This window comes from Canis lupus, chromosome 7 (genome assembly GCF_003254725.2).
Source record: "Canis lupus dingo isolate Sandy chromosome 7, ASM325472v2, whole genome shotgun sequence".
NCBI classification, from domain to species: Eukaryota; Metazoa; Chordata; class Mammalia; order Carnivora; family Canidae; genus Canis; species Canis lupus.
Window position 1 is genome coordinate 5,320,646 of NC_064249.1, and position 20,188 is coordinate 5,340,833.

At 34.2% G+C, this 20,188-nt stretch overlaps 1 protein-coding gene across 2 annotated transcripts in view; it reads left to right on the forward strand.

Moving 5' to 3' along the window:
* The window catches only part of ASPM (assembly factor for spindle microtubules), a 71,994-nt gene extending 52,623 nt beyond the window's left edge, over positions 1-19,371 (forward strand). For both annotated transcript variants that reach the window (XM_025429732.3, XM_025429731.3), the window contains exons 19-28: positions 1,950-2,116; positions 3,490-3,586; positions 4,718-4,927; positions 6,305-6,454; positions 7,282-7,473; positions 7,932-8,124; positions 8,284-8,438; positions 9,795-9,971; positions 11,995-12,164; positions 16,450-19,371. In XM_025429732.3, coding sequence (XP_025285517.3) covers positions 1,950-2,116; positions 3,490-3,586; positions 4,718-4,927; positions 6,305-6,454; positions 7,282-7,473; positions 7,932-8,124; positions 8,284-8,438; positions 9,795-9,971; positions 11,995-12,164; positions 16,450-16,552 — 1,614 coding nt within the window. In that variant the 3' untranslated portion in view covers positions 16,553-19,371. The remainder of the gene's footprint in view (positions 1-1,949; positions 2,117-3,489; positions 3,587-4,717; positions 4,928-6,304; positions 6,455-7,281; positions 7,474-7,931; positions 8,125-8,283; positions 8,439-9,794; positions 9,972-11,994; positions 12,165-16,449) is intronic.
* Positions 19,372-20,188: the final 817 nt, after the last annotated feature.

The following is a 20,188-nucleotide window of genomic DNA, read 5'->3' on the forward strand; positions in this document are numbered from 1 at the left end:
AATCTTAAAAAAATATATTTGAAAAAATAAAAAATAAATAAAATAAAATAAAATAAAAAACTACTGTGGCAGGAATGTGGAAGAGGAACCGGAAGGGAAGTAGGGAGACCACCCAGGAGGCTCTTGGCATTAGGTCAGGTAAAAGATAGTTTAGTAAGATGTAGTGACAATGGGATGGAAGAGGTAATATTTGCATTATATAGAGTATAAACAAGCATCCAAGCCATAGGTATGGCTCAAGTAGCTCAGCAGATGTTACCGTTCACGGACACAAGGAGCAAAGAGAGGAGCAGATTGGAAGACTGATGATGAATTCAGTTTGGGGTATATGATGAAGTTGAAGTACCTAACAGATGTCTCAGGTGAGCAGTCTAGCGAGGTAGTTGGCTGTGTTTGGAGTTTGGAGAGTAGTACAGATTTCAGAATTTGACTTCTACATTATTGCCATACATGTGATAATTGAAGTCGTGGGAGTGATAGGATCACCCAGGAATAATGTAGAAAATGGGTAAAAGAAGAGGATCTGCTTGGGACTCAAACCCTGAAGAATGTCAACATTTGAGAATATTGAGAAGAGAAGCCAAAACATGGTAGTAAGAGAGAACAAGAAAAACTGATCAAGAAACCAAGAATGCGGGAGAGGAAGAAAAGAATGCTCAAATTTTAAATGTTGCCCAAGAAGTTAATGGTTGAAATAGGTTAACTGGATGTATTAGTTAGGGTTTTCTGTCAAATGACAGAAAAGCAAAATAATCTTAGGAAATTTTAGCTATTTTTCTCATATGTAATTAAATTTAAAAATTATATTTTACACATCTAGTTTTTAACATATAATCAGTAGACTCAAACTTTAGTGCACATTAGAGTCATTTGGAATTTTTAAAAATACTGATACCTGGCTCCCACTGAATACCAGTGTGTTAGTATTCAGGTTTGTTTACGTTAAAACCACATTGATACAGTCTGAGTAAGTCAGGGACATCACAAGAGTAATTTCGACATTCATATCATTCTTGCCTGTCAGGTGACTTCTGGAGCCTGCTCCCCCTCCTCTTCCTCTACCCCATAAGGTGTGGCTGCAGTATTTATTGTAGGTGTTTTGGAGTGAAACAGACTTGGGTTCAGATCTTGACTCTGTTGCCTTCCAGCTTTGTGGTGTAACAGGTCTTTTCTTCCCCAACATCAATTTCTGTTATGAGATATCTATAAAGAATAAATAAGATACCTTTTCCATTTATTACCTGCACATTCACAAGTTACTCAGTTTCTCTTGATTTACTCATCTCTAAATTATATAATGATATTATATGGTATTATATAAGGTATTATATGGTATTATGGTTTTGTAAGGACCTACAGTGTCCCTTAGTACAGTGCTAAGGGCTTAATAAGTTATAGCTGTCACTTAAACATTTAGTCAGCCGTAAGGATGCAGAAATTGGAAAAACTGATAGTCCTATGATAGAGAGTTGCTCTCAGGAGTCTGCTGCAGCCTGGACACAAAACCCAGGATATACATAAGGGAGGTAGGATGGGAGGTGGGAAAGATTCCAGGAAGTAGGGTAATCAGTGTGTTCCTTTCCCTTCTGTTCTTCCAGATGGATTGAGATAGTGAGAACAATGTGCCTATATGGCTTTTCAGACACTGTACACATATTACAATTTAGAAATATTTGTTAGGATTTTATTAGTCTTAGCTCTCATCCAGCTCCAGGTTATATGTAATAAAGCACATAGTAGGTTTTCACTGTGGTTAGCCCCACTGTCCTCAGAGGACTCATATGTATCAGCAGTGAATGAGCCTAATAGTAGAGTTGTCATGTGACTGTATTTCTGCAATTGATTTTTGTCTACTTAACCTTACACTAGCTGTCTTTAATACTGATTTTTCTTCAGTTTGCAAGAAAACATATCTCATTGCATATTTGTTAAATTTCTGTATTTAAAAGGCTGTGTGGAGGAGCTATAAAGCCAGGAAATATTTACATCAAGTGAAAGCTGCCTGCAAGATTCAAGCCTGGTATAGGTATTGGAAAGCACGTAAAGACTATCTAGCTGTATTAAAAGCTGTTAAAATCATTCAAGGTTGCTTCTACACCAAACTGGAGAGAAGACGGTAACATATCATAGCTGTGTGGGGAGAGTATGATGGTTATGTGTGTGTGTGTGGTAGCCAAGTCTTTATATAAAATAATACTGCTTATTGATTTTTCTTTAAAATATTTGCTATGGTTAACTTGTATGGTTTGTTTTGTTAGCGTTCTCCATTAATGAAAGAAAGTATATCTCTAAGACTGGGATTGAGATAGAGCCTTGATATAATTCAGTAAAAAATACTTACTCAAACTTGATTTGAGTTCATAGGGATCAGGGTAAGGATGGGACGGATGGGAAGTGAATAAAATAATCCAGTAAGATCTTGGTTTCCTTATTAGTGCGTTGGTCCATTTTGTTTGTCAATTTAGCGACTGGCAAAATTTGCTTTCTAACTCATTTTTTTTTTCTTTTTTACCTTGCCCTCACATACCTTAGTGATGAAGACCTAATTACCAACTTATTTATATTCATTGTATTTTCTGATTCCTGGTTCATTTGTTAAACTCTTACCAGGTTATCTATATTATTTTTATTTCATAATATAAGGATTTCTCTCCAGTTACCAGAATTAATGAATTATTGTATCAGTGGTGATTTTAAAGATTGTTTTTTGAGAGCACACTAGTGTAAGAAGAGTTTTTTTGGTAGATTCCATGGATAGAAGCTCAGGGCTTACCATATAAAGATGGTATAGTTGCTGCTATCAGGTGTTAGCCACTGTCTAAGTTTCCTGTTCCAAAATGCTGAATTTTTCTCATTGACATTCAGCTTTATTTTCTAAGAAATGTGGCAACATGATGTTAAGTTAAATCCATTCTAAGTTTTTATGTATTATCACTATGTTGACACCGAAAGTTTAATCTCTAGCCCTCACTTTCTAAGTTCTTCAGTTCTACTTACAGAATATTTCTTTGTAGATATTTGCACGATGCCAATTTTCCTTTCAAACAAATGTCCATCTCATTTGCCTGATGCTATTAATCTCCTAAGTTCTCTTTGGGACCCCCTCCTGTCTGCTTATTACCCACTTGCTATATGGACTCAGATTTTATACCCTGCCATTTTCTTTATCTAGGCTTTGTCTAGGTCTGGATAATTGTACTTTCTTTTGATCCTGCTCAGAATTCTTTCTCATTCTAGAAATTCATACTTCTTGCCACTGGAATATGCCAATTTTGCCAACTACAAAACTTTTCCATGTGTCAGGTGTGTGTGTGTGTGTGTGTGTGTGTGTGTGTGTAGAATTCTGAATGCTACTAATTTAAATGTAAATTATACTTTTCCACTTTATTTTCTTTCTCTAGTATTTAGCATGGGGGGAGGTATGGACAATAAATACTTATTGAGTAGATTAAAGAAGTTTGTAATTGCTTTTCAATAACTGCTTTTTAGGTTTCTGAATGTGAGAGCATCAACAATTATCATTCAGAGAAAATGGAGAGCTATACTTTCTGGAAGAATAGCTTGTGAACACTTCTTAATGATTAAAGTAGGTGCAGAAATTTAAAACCAGCTCATTTACAAGGAACTATTTTAGGAAACAAAACAAAAAATGAAAAAATGTTTTTTGTTAACTATACATTTTAAACACATTATTGCAGTCAATTAAAAATCATATTCACCCATAAAAATGCTTTTTATGAATATTTTTGTTTATATATTTATATTTACAAAATATTCTCAAACCCAAGTTTGAAGTAACTAATTTTAGAGTAAATAATTTATTTGGAGGAAGCACATTTTGTCTACTATAAGTCAAATACTTAATGATATATTAAAGTCTTTAAGCTACAATTGATCTATTAAAAATATTTAACATCAAAGTTTTAGAATAGCTGCAGTACCTATAGCTTTTTATTAAAGAAATTAAAATTAATATGCTACTTATAAATTTCAGCATTCATATAATATTCCCTATTAAGTAGCCATTATTATTATACCGACTAGTGTATTTTTACTAATTAGATCCTCATAAATCACCCTCTGAAGTAGTTATTAGCATACCTATTTTACAAATCAGGAAACTGAGGTGTAGAGGGGTAAAGTGACTTGCCCAAGGTCATTCAGCCAGTTGGTGGGGGAATCTGTGTTGTAAAGCAAACCTAGTTCCCATTTTAATTTATAGACTTCTTCAGATGTCTTAGACTTTGGCTGTCAGGATGTTATATAACTGAAAAATCTAAGATGTACGGTTCTAAGATGTACTTTATGGTTCTTGCAGCAACAAACATCTTCTCTGATAGCTGTTTATAATGCCCATTCTGTTCTTTATACTGCTAACATTTTTATTACATGTATTTGTCCTGTGGTAATATTAGTCCTTTTCTCCCTCACAATGAGAAGTATCAGAAGATGGGAGGGAAAGAGTACCAGATAGATCTAACAACCTTGGCTTGTGCCTTAATAAAAACTTAGTTTTTAGCTATAGACCTATATAGGTTAGAAATTATATACCATCACCTTTTCTTGTATATGAAATAATGATGTTCTTAAGCTAAAAGTGTAAAGAAAAATCACAATTATACCATCTCATTTTACATTGAGAAATTCAAAAACCTCCAGTGGGTTGAAATTACTAAGCCTCTTTCTATTAATGTCACTTGCAAATTTTTCCTTATAGAGACATCAAGCTGCTTGTTTGATCCAAGCGAATTTTAGAAGATACAAAGGAAGGCAGGTCTTTCTCCGGCAGAAGTCTGCTGCTTTGACCATACAGAGATATATACGAGCCAGAAAGGCCGGAAAATGTCAAAGGATAAAATATGTAGAATTAAAAAAATCTACAGTTGTTCTACAAGCACTAGTGCGTGGTTGGTTAGTAAGAAAAAGAGTAAGTATTTTTAAGTAGAATATCTCAGTTTTATGAAATGAAAGTATTTGATGTTGAGGCACCTGGGTGATCAGTGGTTGAGCATATCTGCCTTTGGCTCGGATTGTGATCTTGGGGTCCTTGGGATCAAGTCCCACATCGGGCTTCCCGTAGGGAGGCGCTTCTCCCTCTGCCTCTCTGTATCTCTCATGGATAAATAAATAGAATCAAAAAAAGAGAGAAAGAGAAAGAATTTGATGTTAAGAAATTTTAGGTTTTGGAGAATAATTTCAGAACTAATATAACCATTAACTTGAATTGATTCAGCTTCTGCAGAGCCATGTAACAAGGTCACTGGCTGCTGTAGATTTTTGTTCTATGAGCTTGTTTCACATTGATGCTCACCTAAAGTGCAAACTAAATTTTCTCTTGTAATGAATCTTAACAAAGGAACTGAAAGAAGGTTGAGGGAAGAGCTCCACATGAGAAGAAGGTGGTTGTTCAAGTAGCCATTTACTTCACCAAGCAACTCTGAGGTGTTATGAGCTACAATTCCTCTGTAACTTCCACATCTTCAGCGAGAGACTCCCTTCCACAGAGTTCATGACTTTTTGGTGTCCAATAAATATATGAAGCACTGGCAAAGACAAAATCCTTAAATTTGAAATTAAAAAGAAGAAATATTTTATATTGTGTTCATTAAATATAAATTGGAGGTCTGAAGGCCACTATAGAGTGGTTCTGCTACAAGAGTCTTGTGCTAGATTTGTGTAAGACTACCCATGGGCAGCCCGGGTGGCTCAGCGGTTTAGCGCCGCCGTCAGCCCAGGGTGTGATCCTGGAGACCCGGGATCAAGGCCCACGTCAGGCTCCCTGCATGGAGCCTGCTTCTGCCTCTCTCTCTCTCTCTCTCTCTCTCTCATGAATAAGTAAATAAAATCTTAAAAAAAAAAAAGACTACCTAATAATTGGAGAAATTGATTCAGATAATTTTGTCTGACTTACTATGACCCTCTCCAGCAGTTGTGCTTAGAATACTGTAATTTTTTTGAGTTTAGTATTCATATACTTCTTCCATTACAGTCAAAGCTTTAATTAACTTTTTGTGTAGTCTAGTTAAATTAAATACTGTTCTTAAGTGCCCAAAATATAAGTTTGCTTTTTATACCCTACATTAAGGGTTACACATATGGAAATACTGTATAGTAAAGGATTATAATCACCTTGAGTTACAATGTAAGTATGATGTTAATAATTAAAAGTTAACTTATTGCTAATTTATATAATTTGGTATTAAGGATATAAAAAAATATAAACATTGATCAGTTGTCTTAAGAGTCAAATATTGGTTAATTTTTTATTTCTCATATAGATTTTATTTTTTTTTTTCTCATATAGATTTTAGAACAAAGAACCAAAATCAGACTTCTTCACTTCACAGCAGCTGCATATTATCACCTGTCTGCTCTTAAAATTCAAAGAGCATACAAACGTCACATGGCTATGAAGAATGCTAACAAGCAGGTTAATGCAGTCATCTGTATCCAGGTTAGCTTTTCTTTTGCAGCAAAACTATATAGTTTTTGTTATACATTTTCTATTTTAATAAATAATTTCCAAATACCTTATGCTAAGGTCATACAGTGTTTTGCCTTTTGCTTATAGGATGACATATTTAGGATGGCTTGATGGGTTAGAAATCGGTTGATGTTTTAAGGTACAAGAATAAATCTGTGAATTACTTTCTGAAATAATTGTACTCATTTATACTTGTAGCAAAGTCTAAGGGTACCTGTTTCCCTACATTCTTGCCAACACAGAGCATTAAAGACTCTGATTTTTGCTATTTTGATGAATGGCCAATTGAATCTCATTTTGTTCTGGATTTCCTTTGATTGCTATCAGTTCTAAAAAATGTTTCATGCGTTGGCTATTCAAATGATTACCTGTGGATTGTGTGCTTTTTTTTTTTTTTTTTTTAATGTGTGTGTTTCATATACTTTGCCCTTTTCTCTTTTGGATGTTCTTATTTGTTATGATTTATAGCAATTACTTATGTATTCTGGATAAGAACACTATTTATTAAGATATATGCAAAGTATTGAGTGAGAAAGTAATTTGCAGAATGACACATACAGCTTGAAAGAATTTGTGTCAATTGTGAAATGAAGGTTGTGTTGTGCAAGGTTAAATTCACACATACACCCAATGAGGATTGGAAGATTTGCACCAAGCGGAGTGGAGAAGTAGTGTCACTGGGGAGGGTTGAAAGGTATTTCAGTATAATGTTCTGTTTATTTCATTTGTGTATTTATGTGTATATAGGTATTTATTTCAAAAACAAGAAATAAAGAAAATCTCTATGTTTTAAACAGAGGTGGTTTCGAACAAGATTACAGCAAAAGAGGTTTGCTCAGAAATACCCTAGCATCCTCACAAGTCAGCATGAAGTTCCAGAATGTATGAGCCAGCAAAATAGAGCTGCATCAGTAATACAGAAAGCAGTACGCCGTTTCCTCCTCCGTAAAAAACAGGAAAAATTTAATAATGCAATCAGTAGAATTCAGGTAACTGGAAATATGATGTTAGTTCCAGACTTTGGTTTATAATTCACCTACATGGTATCTAACATTTTAAAAACACAGTCACATACATTTTAAAAAGCTGAGGTTCTCCAGTTGAATAATTCATAAATACTGTATCTTTGCTAAGTCCTTCATTTTTAAATTTCCCTAGAGATATTTAGGATTAAGAGATAAAAAAGTATTTTGACTTTTTAAATAGATTTAGACATCTGTAGTCCATGAATGATGTTTTGGGTTATATACAGGGATATTATATATAATTCTTTTCAGAAAAATTGATTTTGTTGTTTATTAGAACGTGAATTGAGGTCTTATTTGCAATGTGTCTGATTATATCCTATAAATTTACTGAAATACTTATTTTGTAGAAATAGATGTAGATAGAAGTTCAAAACATCATGGGTTGTAATCTTAAAATTACTGTGTTTTGTCCCTTTAAGGCATTATGGAGAGGATACTCTTGGAGGAAGAAAAATGATTGTACAAAAATTAAAGCTATACGACTAAGTCTTCAACTTGTTAACAGGGAGATTCGAGAAGAAAACAAACTTTACAAAAGAACTGCGCTTGCACTTCATTATCTTTTGACCTATAAGCACCTTTCTGCTATTCTTGAGGCCTTAAAGCACCTAGGTTAGTTTGTTTTAACAATATCTTGTATAAATACGGTTAGAAATGCATTTTTTACCTTTGAGTGTACAAAGGATGTTATAATACTGTATTAGCTAAAACTTCATTTTGTTGCTATGAATTTATCTCTCTCTCTCCCTTTTTTTTTTCCCCTCCTTTCAGAGGTAGTTACTAGATTATCTCCACTTTGTTGCGAGAACATGGCCCAGAGTGGAGCAGTTTCTAAAATATTTGTTTTGATCCGAAGTTGTAATCGTAGCATTCCTTGTATGGAAGTCATCAGATATGCTGTACAAGTCTTGCTTAATGTCGCTAAGGTAATTTTCCATTTTAATAATTAATTGTTCCTTGCAAGAAATCTGACCCAGCAGATTAACTTCATATTTGCTCACCGCTAGAACTTAGATCACCCAGTTAAAAATTCCCTTATGTGCAATAGTCTTAGGGGGAAAAATATTTAATCTGTTAACATAATTGTACATAGAAACACTTTTTATGGTGTTATTTCTTCTATCTTTATGTTATTAGTAACAATGATTACTAACATTTATTCCTACATGCTAGTGTTTTTCATGCATCATTTAATTTAGTTCTTAAATAATCCTCTAAGGCAATTTGTGTTATTATTCCTATTTTATAGAGAAGGAATAATAATTCTTATAGAAATTAAGTCTCCTGCCTAAGCACTTCATTATGATAATTGGTAGAGCTGAATTTGGGTCCTTTTTTGTCCACCTCTAGAGCTGGTGTCCACTCCGTTGTATCAAAACAGTAGAACCTCTTATAATCTGCTATCACTTAATTATCCTGTACATAATATTCTATATAGGTATTAGCATTAAGTTTTTTGGCTTAAAAAAACTTGGCAGATATCTACACTAAACTAATGCATGCAATCGAAAGTATTGAGATGACAAATTTATCTTCCCTACCCAATCCCTCAGCCACAACTTAGAAGATTTTACCTGATATTTTCTTACTGAGAAGTGGTGGTTTAAGAACACAGACTGATGCCATGCTGCCTGGGTTTGAATCACAGCTCTGCAGCTTATTATAGGTTACTTAGCCTCTCTCCACTTTACTTTCTTTAACTGTAAAATGGGTATAGTAATAATAATATATAGTATAATAGTAATCACAATGTTATTGTGATAATGAAATGAGTCCACATATATAATATGCTTCATATGTAAAAGTGCCAGATAAATGTTAACTGTTAATAAGGTTTTGTTATTTTTATCTTAGTATCGTTGGCATTATTTGTTCCCATGTAAATTTCAACATGAATCTAATGATACAGTTAGGTAATTGAAGCAGGAAAAATATATTCTTAGTCTTTATTTTATCCTATGATTAGCTATCACAAATAAGTTTTTCCTAAGAGGTTCTCAGTAAAATTGGCTTGTCGTTAATCTTGTTTTTATCTACTTTAAGGTGTTCATTCAAAGATTTTAGATCTGATTCATATTTTGTGGAATTTGGGAAGAAAAAAAACTATTAAAATGCAGACATGAATATAAAATGGATCCAGAAATGATAGTTTTACCAAGGAATCATTTCATGAAGTCCTTTGCACTTGCTGTATTAGATCAAAAACTTTTTGAACTTTTTTGCTTGGGCTATTTCTAAGGCTACATGTGTTTACTATAATGTTTGCTTTTATTCTGTTCAAGTATGAGAAAACTACTGCAGCAGTTTCTGATGTAGAAAACTGCATAGATACACTGCTGGACCTTTTGCAAATGTACCGTGAAAAACCTGGTGACAAAGTTGCAGACAAGGGTGGAAGCATTTTTACAAAAACCTGTTGTTTGTTAGCTGTTTTATTGAAGACAACGAATAGGGCCTCTGTAAGTACTAGTTCTCTTGCTTTGAGGTTATCTTTCTAGGTTCTTAGGTCTGAGACTTTCACATTTTTCCTTCAGTAACTATCCCAATTTAAATAGGGTTTTGTATATGTTCAAACCTGCCTTTTGTGTTGATATATAGGAGGTGTTTATGTGTTGCATTGGGTGTGTTCTGTTGATACAGGAGGTCTTTCTAACGTATTAAACTGAATTTTTTTTTGTATTTTTTTTTTAATTTTTTTTTTAATTTTTTTTATTTATTTATGATAGTCACAGAGAGAGAGAGAGAGAGAGAGAGGCAGAGACACAGGCAGAGGGAGAAGCAGGCTCCATGCACCGGGAGCCCGATGTGGGATTCGATCCCGGGTCTCCAGGATCGCGCCCTGGGCCAAAGGCAGGAGCCAAACCGCTGCGCCACCCAGGGATCCCTTTTTTTTGTATTTTTAAATTTAAATTCCAGTGTAGTTAACATACATGTTCTATTAGATTCAGGTGTATAATATAATGATTCAGCAATCCTATACATGACTCTGCTCATCATAAGTATGCTTTTTATTCCCTTCACCTGTTTCAACCATCTGTGTATATGTTTTTAGTGTAATTGGTACCATAAGAACAAATCACTCTGAAATTTGCTTTTTTCATTTAATATGTTTTTCTAAGCTTTTTGGTTTTATTTTAGAGAAAGTGCATGAATGGGATGGGGCACAGAAAATCTTAAGCAGGCTCCACACCTAGCTCAGAGCCAAACGTGAGCCTCCATTTCATGACCCTGAGATCATGATTTGAGCCAAAACCAAGAGTTGGACCTTAACTGACAGAGCCACCCATGCACTCCTCATTAAATGCATTGTTAATACATCTTTCCTTTAAATTGCTATACAGCTATGAATATGAATACACTGAATTTTATTAAGCCATTCTATTGGAAGATACTCTGATTTGGGGGAAATTTTCATTATTACATTTACATAATTTATTATAATGTTATATTTACATTCTTATTTTGTTAAGCTATGTATAAGGATATTTATTTGTTTTAATTTTTATTTTATTTAAATTCAAGTAATTAGCATTTACCATATTATTAGTTTCAGAAGTAGAATTCAGTGATTCATCAGTTACATATAACACCCAGTACTTAAATTGTATCACATGCCCTCTTTAATGTCCATCACCCAGTTACCCCATCCCTCCACCTGCCTCCCCTCCAGGGACCCTCAGTTTGTTTCCAATGGTTAAGAGTCTCTTATGGTTTGTCTCCCTCTCTGATTTTGTCTTGTTTTATTTTTCCCTCCTTTCTTTGCGCCTCTGTTTTGAGTAAACTGAATTTTAAAAATAAAATTTATTACCATTATATAATTAGCCATTTCCCATTTACTTGAGGGAAGTAACAGATTATCCTAGTAAGGTAGAAAACCAGGCCTGTGTGACTCCTCATCCTCCTGTTGTAACCATAAATACATTTCAAGCTTTTCTGTGGTGAGACCCTCATAGGATTCTGGCCTTCATCCTGAGAACAAAACCGCTGAAGGATTTTACACAAGGGAGTATGTTGTAGTTTAAGTTCTAACATGACTTTGGCTACTGATTGAAGAATGGATTTGAGAAAGCATGTGTGGAAGTAGGGAGACCATTCAGGAAGGAGAGAGGTATAGCTATGTAGTGGTCTAGGCAAAATACTGTACCTGACCTAGGGCTGTGAGAGATAAGTAGATAATTTTGGAAACTTAGAGAAAGTTCGCAGGACTTGGTAACTGGATATAATAGGTATAAGGACTATAATAATATTTACCTGTTTATTCAGTATGGAGTTAGGTGTACAATTTTTTAAATATTTACCTTTATATAATTTTCTTGCAAATTAAAAGTTAAACGTCTAACTGCTGAACTTGGAAAACATGGCTTTTGATTTTGTTAAAGATTCGTAAGTTTACCGTATAGTGGCTATTATGGCTGATTTTACTAGCAAAAAAGGGATCCAAAATTTTTATTAGTTTTAATAAATGTACATTTTCTTTTTTAGAGTGTTCGAAGTAAGTCCAAAGTTGTTGACCGTATTTATAGTCTCTACAAGCTTACAGCTCGTAAACATAAAATGAATACTGAGAGAACACTTTATAAACAAAAGATGAATTCTTCTATAAGTACTCCCTTTATTCCAGAAACACCTGTAAGAACCAGAATAGTTTCAAGGTAAGCAATAAATGAACTCTGTAGTTTCATGTCACTGTTCATTCACTCATTCATTCATTTAACAAACATTTATTGAGTAAGATACTGTGCTTGACAATGGAGAAACAACATATGAATAAGAATAGAATCTTCAGTAACTCTAAAGTAGACAATCTCAGTAAATAATGAAGTAATAATACTGTGGCTTAGGGTATTTAATAGTCATTTGATAAATTCCTTGTAAAATAGTTAACTGCTAAGTCTAACAATTAGCTTTTTATAATAAGCTTTACTATATAAGTTTTTTTTTCTTTCATGTAGAACAAGCTATACTGTTCAAAAGCTGCTGAAAATCCCTCCTGGCTACAATACCAACTTCCAGCTCCTCTCCTAATCTCCCTAATACTTGAAATTTCTTCTTCTAAAGAAGTTCTTTATGAGACCTTGTACTAGTTTCCCTAGAGCTGCTATAACAAATTGCCACAAACTTGGTGGCCTTAAACAACAAACAGTAACTGATTCTCTGACAGTTCTTGAAACCAGAAATTCAAAGTCAGGGTGTCAGCAAAGCCTTACTTTCTCTGAGGGCTCTAGGGCACTATGCTTCCTTGACTCTTGCAGTTTTTGGTGACTCTAGGTATTCCTTTGCTTGCGGCTGTATAACTCCATTCTAAGCCTCTGTCTTCACATGGGCCTCTTCTCCCTCCACCTTATTGGATTTAGGGCCAGTTCAGGTAATAGAAGATGATCTTATCTCAAGATCCATCAGTGAGGTATATCTGTGGAGACCCCTTTTTCCAAATAAAGTAACATTTACAGGTTCTAAGGATTAGGATGTGGACATATCTTTTTTGGGGAGGCTGGTCATTCAGTCAACAGCAGACCTAGAGAGATAATAATAGAAGTTTAATTAGTTTAAGACAGGTAGCTTTAGAAATTTTTTTAAAATGGGTATTAGCTTATCTGGTTAACCAAGCAGACACCTCTATCAGTGTGAGAGTAAGAATCCTATGGATCTGCCATAGGTGGTGAACTTGTGATTATTGCATAGCATGGAGTTATGTAATTTCAGGAGAATCACAGTAAGCAAATAAGTGAATAAAGTAATTAAGATTGTGGTAACTGCTAGGATAGAGAGTAACTTACAGGACCTGCTAAAATAGCATCACTGGGAAACTGGGATGTAATTACAAGAAATAAAAGTTGAAAGGACAGAAGATAGGGTGGGAGGGGGCATTGAATCATGGGTTTTGTTTTGGGTAAGCCTAAGATACCTGTGACAAATTAGAGGAAAAGCCAAACAAGCCATTAGAAAATCAGGGCTGTGGTTCTAGGCAGAAGAATCAGTTGAGAGATTGAAATTCAGGAATCATTAGATCACATTTAAGGCTGTGGTAATAAATGTGATCACCTTAGGGGAAGAGAATACCTAGAAAAGAAATTCCCAAACCAACCCTCAGAACCCATTTCTCCCGAACTCAGAGAAAGAACCAGCCAACAGCTCTGAAGAAGAATTGGTAATTGGATAGAGGATATTCCAGAGTAGTGTCACATCAACTGTGTGGAATACTACTGAGAGGTTGTTAGATAAGGTCTGAAAAATGCCCATTGGACTCAGCAAGATGGAGGCTAGTGGGGAGGTGGTGACACATACAGATTGAGAATTGAAAAACAAATGGAATATCTCATGAAAAATTCATGAGTTTTTGATGATACTAAGGGGAAAAAATCGTTGGTTACCCTTGAAGGATGCTACATAAACAACTCGTGATGCTTACTATGGGTAAAAGGAAAGAATCAAGTGTGTCCCATTTTTCTTATATATACTGTATAGGGTAATCAAATGGTTGATGTCGGAATTTTCTATTAAAAAATTGTTTAATAAACGCAGAGAGAATATGAAACTATCCCTATTTTGTAGCCCCTAATGAAATAATAGGTCTTCTCTAGTCCATGATTTATGCAAGTTTGATAGCAAAGCTTTAGATGAATTAAATTGATATAGGTGACAATAATCAAATCTGTTGATGAATCTTGGCATCACAAAAAGATAAGACCACCAAATAGACCACCCAGAGAGACCAGGTACACAAGACCATCTGAATATGAGTCTTGTCACAAAAGCAAACCTGAACACCTCATGCCTTTTTGTGCCACTCTTAAGTTCTTACTCCCAGATCCATGCCAGGCTGCAAACTCAGTTTCTGCTCTGAATTGCCAGAAGTTCAGACGCTTTGAGTCAGCATTTAGAAACTTCTCTAGTAATTTAAACATTCTGTTACATAGTTTTTAGAGTCAGGTTTATTAGAATACGATTTACATAGAAAAATTGGTTTTCTGTTGTAGAGAACTCCAGCAACATCCTTCTGTTAGATGTTATAAATTAGAATTATAATACTGATTTAATATATAAATTTGTTATTATTTATGAATTCATTTTTGGCCCAAAATTTAAAACATTAGAACTATGACTTTTACATTTTGCTGAGGCAAAGAAAATTTTATTTAAAAGGATTAATTTAGCATTTTCTGGTTTTACCTTATTAATTAAAGATTTAATTGATTTTGATGAACTATGTTAACTCATGATGTTTAATTTCCTTCTTTCCTTCCTCCCTCCCTTCCTTCCCTGTCTCCATTTCCATCACTCAGCACTTCTCTACAAGGCATAAATCCTACAGTGTTGACAATGCACTATTTTTTGACCTGAGTTACATAGTGGTTAGCTTTATAATTACTAATAAACTATATAGTAGTTGTAAATTGGATTTATGCTTGCATATTTCACGGTATAACAAAAGAGAGCCTACTTGCTTTAAACATATTAGTGAGAACCATTTCTACATATGATTTCTATTTAAGGGACTGATACTTTTAATACCAGTTATGTTTTTAAAAGTCTGATTAACATAAGTGAATAGCTTCTCCTTTTTTTCAACTGAGAAAAAATATTTCTATCACACCAAAGTTACTTTGTGCCCCTTTGCAATCAGTTATCTCCTTTTAACCCCTAGATTTTGGCAACTGCTTATCTTCAATACTTTTAGTTTTGTGTTTTTTACATTGTTACACAAGTGGAATCATACAGTATACAGCTTCTTGTGACTGGATTTTTTTTTTTAGTTTAATCTTTTTGAAGTTTATTTATGTTGATGCATGAATTATAGTTTCATTCCCTCTTGTCACAGAGTACTGTTCCATTGTATGGCTTTACCACACTTTGACCACTTACCAATTAAGAGATGTTTAGATTTTTAACAGGAAATAAGAAGATGGAAATGTATAACGTAGTAGAGAGTTATGTGAGAAAGATGGATGAGCCCCCCTCTGATGGATGTTATTTTCCTAATGAAGCATGAGATTATAAGCATCAGCTCAAAAGCAGACCAGAGAGGGTATGCAGAGACATTTGAAGAGAAGAAAGGAATAAAATGATCATCTTGGGGAAAGAGGAAGGAAGCATACTAGGCAATTGCAAGCACTCATTTAGTTTTGTAATTATTGACATAAAATCAATCATCCTGTTTCTGCAGTCTTTCTTTTCCTCCTGTTCAGCTATACGGGAATGGAGAAGTCTGATATTTGGATTCAACTTGGAATCCAAATAGAACTTTCCATATGAATTTAATAGGAAAGAGAAACAATAGAATGAATGAAATTTGCCAAGGGGATTCTATTGGTGGACCTACACTAGATAAGGAGGGAAGTGATGTCAGCATTATGATGAGTGATAGGTACATGTTGAGGTCAATGAATTAGAGATCTCATGGGGTGGAAGATTAAATACAGTAGATGTATTAAATCAAACAACATGGATGAATCAGAAGTGGTGGGAGAATGGCAGTCTCAGATTGAGAAGTCAGTGGTGTGGTACTTGCTGACGACGAAGGCTATTATGTGATCATGGAAGATGGAGTCAATTGAGGTAGAACAGAAGGAAAGGGGGACAAAACTGACAGATGAGATTGTTGGATTTGGGGCTAGCTACAAGGATGTTGAAGTTACTGAGAATGGTGGCAGGAGCCGAGAAGACCAAGAACCAAGTTACAAAGAACAAAATACCAGGAGTTTATTAGAAGACCAGAAGGCAGTAGTAAGAGAGCTAAATAGCATAAGCCTCAAAGGAGGAAGGATGGTGAGAAATAACCTGACAGTGGTAAAAGGCAGTAACCTCTCAAACAGGTGAGACGGTTGTAAGGAATCTGCAGTGTTCAGGAGTGGCCACATTTTTGTTAAGACAAAACAGTGAAAGTAACTCTTTTAAGGGAAGAACTTTGTTAATCCAAGATTTTTATTCTTTTCACAGACTTAAACCAGACTGGGTTTTGAGAAGAGATAACATGGAAGAAATCACAAATCCCCTACAAGCTATTCAAATGGTGATGGACACACTTGGCATTCCTTACTAGTAAATGATAACATTTTCAGTATGTACCGTAAAAAATACTAAAGCTAATCATGAATGTGTAAAGTGTTTTTGGCTCTCCTTTGTACAGCTTCTAAAATCTGACTCTGTATTAAAATTAAAAAATATATATATGTAACAATAACTAAACTGTTTCATAATCTGTTGTTCCTTTTATTATTTTATAGCTTTATGCATGTTAGAAACTGCAATGTCATAAAATATTTCTAACACTATTATTCATGTCTTTTGTCTTAAAATATTATATTAGTCTGAATATAATCATATTCCAAAAGAGAAAACAATAGCTTATACTCTCATTTTATAGATAAATTGAAGCATTTTTCTAAAACAAATTTTGGAAAGAAAAGAGTCTGCAACACACTTAGAAGTGACAAGAAGATAAAATAATCTCACAATGCTCTAGACAACATCTCCATTTATTTCCCTGACTAACTGGACCATCCAGATAGGCTAGTGAGCTCCTTTAGGGAAATTAAATTCAACCTGCCCCTTTATATATATACTAAAAGCCCTTCACTTTGAACTGATTGGAGTTATAATTTGACCGAAAAAGAGCATTTTGTTGCTTTTAAGAGAAACTTGTCACCAAAATCATATACATAGACCTGATCATGATTAGGTATTGAAACCTAACTTGTTATTCTCAACAGTTTTGGGTCACTATTACTAGTACTAGGCCACTGTGATTTCAGGACCACAGAAGCCTAATTCAAGTGGCTGTTTGAAATCTGATGGCATCCCGAAGTCTGTTTGTAAATGAAAGCCATAAAAGTTTTTAACTTTAAATGAATCAGTGGTAGCTAAAAATGCAGAGATCATTTAACTGGCTTACTAATTTGTTAGAATGAGGATTAAATCTAATTAGTCTGAAATTGCTGAGATTTGGTTAGGATGGCTCTAAAGACCATTTTGGTGTGTTAGAATATATTGAAATTCACTGTAGAATTTTTGTTACTTCTTTGCCATTTTTTTCTTTCAATAAAGTGTAGGAATTCTTAGTATTTTTCAAACATTTTTGCTGACTCTCCCAATGCTTTGCTTTTCTCAAAATTTCATTTAACAAAATCTTAGTATAAGAAATCCTGGTAAATTAAACCACCAGGGTATAATGTTTATTGCTATTAATTTAAGATGGTTATGACCAAAAAGTATTTCTATATAGTATACTGTATACTATACTATATACTGTAGTATATGTCATATACTACAGGATACTATATGACTTCCAGATGTTAAAATTTTTTCTATTGTTGAAACTCAGACTAAATTTTTTTTTTTTAAGATTGGTTTATTAGAGTGCACATGCACAGGAGGCGAGGGGCAGAAGGAGAGAGAGAGAATATCTCAAGTGGATTCCCCACTAATGGGGAGCTCTTTCCCACAACCCTGAGATCATGACCTGAGCTGAAACCAAGAGTTCAACATATAACCACTGAGCCACCAAGGTGCCCCAGACTAAATTTTTAAAAATTTTATATAATATCCTACATTTATTTATTATTTACATTCCTTCTAAGCTATGTGATAAATCTGTATCAGGATTCTAACACCTGAAAGCTAAAAGGCCTGTCTGTATATTTGTTGGTGGTTTGGAGGACTAGCTGAGAAGTAATTAAACCTTTTACTTTAGAAGTACCTATTTTCTACAGAGATATACTACATTATATTAAAGAAGGAAAATAAATGTATTAACTGCAATCTAATTTTCTTTTACATGAGTTTATTAATGGTGAAGTTAGAAGAGTTTCAAATTAACCTTCTTACTAACTGTTATTAACCCAAATGTCCAGTAGATGTCATTATGACCATACGGTGTCATTTTTTTAAATTTAGTTTTAAATGTATGAACAAATATATTGTTATATAGCTATGATTTTTGGAAATAAAATCCATGCTTTTAGATCCTTGGAAAGTTTTATCTACATACCCCTAATACAGCTTGTTATTCCTATTGTATTTTGGCTTCATGCTTGAGAGGAATAAATTCACATTAGGCATTCTGTATTCAGAATTATTTTTCTCAATAGGTGATTTTTTTCCCCAGGTTTATTATCTTTATAACTTCTAAATTTTTGCCTGTAGCAATGAAAGCCTTGTACATTTACATTTACTAAATAAGAAAATACTATCTTTTGGATTGCTTATTGCTAATAGCTAAATTTGCTAATAGGCTGGCTGGCTTTTGGGTTGGGAGAAGCTTGAAATCACAATCCCAAAATCAAGAATGGTATGCTCTACTAACTGAGCCATCCAGGTGCCCCATCTAATAGGCTTGCTCTTAATTTGTTTATTGTTCAGTCATTGATTCTCATCATAAAGAAAGTGATCATCTATAGTTCCTCTTTCAACAAAGATTTCCTATGAAAAGACTTTGGTGATAACTTCTTTATTATTTCTCAAATAATTCAGAGAAATACTTATATATTTGAGTATGTGTAAAAATTTCCAACCCATGTAAAAGGAAATATTCTAAAAACTTACTAGTTTCAAGAAATATTTATGGAGCAACACCTAAAATAGCTTCTGAAGCTTGTATAAATTGAGGACACCTTTTTACCTAAAAAATTTATAAAAGCCTATTTCAGAAACAGATCTTACAATGTAGAGATTCATTGTATGAATATTTCACTATTACTTCAGAAAATTTATTTGTAATACTGGTATTTTTAAAAATTATGATCTAAATGAAAACAAAATGAATTTGGTCGAAACTTTGCCCTTGCTATGCCAAAGCATCATTAAGTTTCATACCTGCCAAACATTGTTTGAATATTTGAAATAAATTCTTCTTGCTGTCAATCTTTGCAATTGATCTTTATCAAGGTACATTAAAAGAGTAGTCCAATAACATATTTACTTTCACAGTGTTACTAAAGACATAGGTTTACAATGTTGCTAAGGGTCTTCCTCCTACTGTTACTTTCTCTTTGAGGCCATCTGAATTCCATTGCCATTTTCCTAAAATACCTTTTAATTCCATCCATGTTCATATTTGCTGTAAAGGAAGTACTGACTACTGGTAAGCAGCAGCAATCTTCTACCCATCAACCCAGGCAGCTTTCCCAGGGAAAACTCGTCTTCATTCAGAGCCTCACTGTCAGCATGCTGAGTTTGCTCTTTAACAACCTCCATATTGTGCAATTTGGGGATACTGTTAATTTCAGATTACCTAGAAACCAATCAAGGAAATTTAGATCACAAACGGTGAGCCGAAAGGTAGCTAGATACTGGTATTCAAATCACAGAGGGTGTTGCATCACATTTCCAGTTTGTCCAAGTGGAGATTGGACAGACTCATAAATCAGCTGGAATCCAATTTTCCTTTTCTGGGAAAAAGGGGTCAAGTGGCTACTGACATTAGCCATTAGCACCAGAGCAGAGAGAGACAGCTAAGAGTATTTTCAGGTAAAACTCTCTTGTTTGCCAAATCTCCTGTTCCTTTTTATTGCATACTCTTTCAACCCAGACCTTCCTCCCCTGGCTCGGTTTTACTAATTACCCTTAGAGCAGACAATAACATCAGTCTTACCATGTCCTCCCATTTGTCCTATTCCCAGGGAGATTGTTAGATTTGACAGATAAAGAATTATAGGATTGTCCTTGCTGCTTAGTAAGG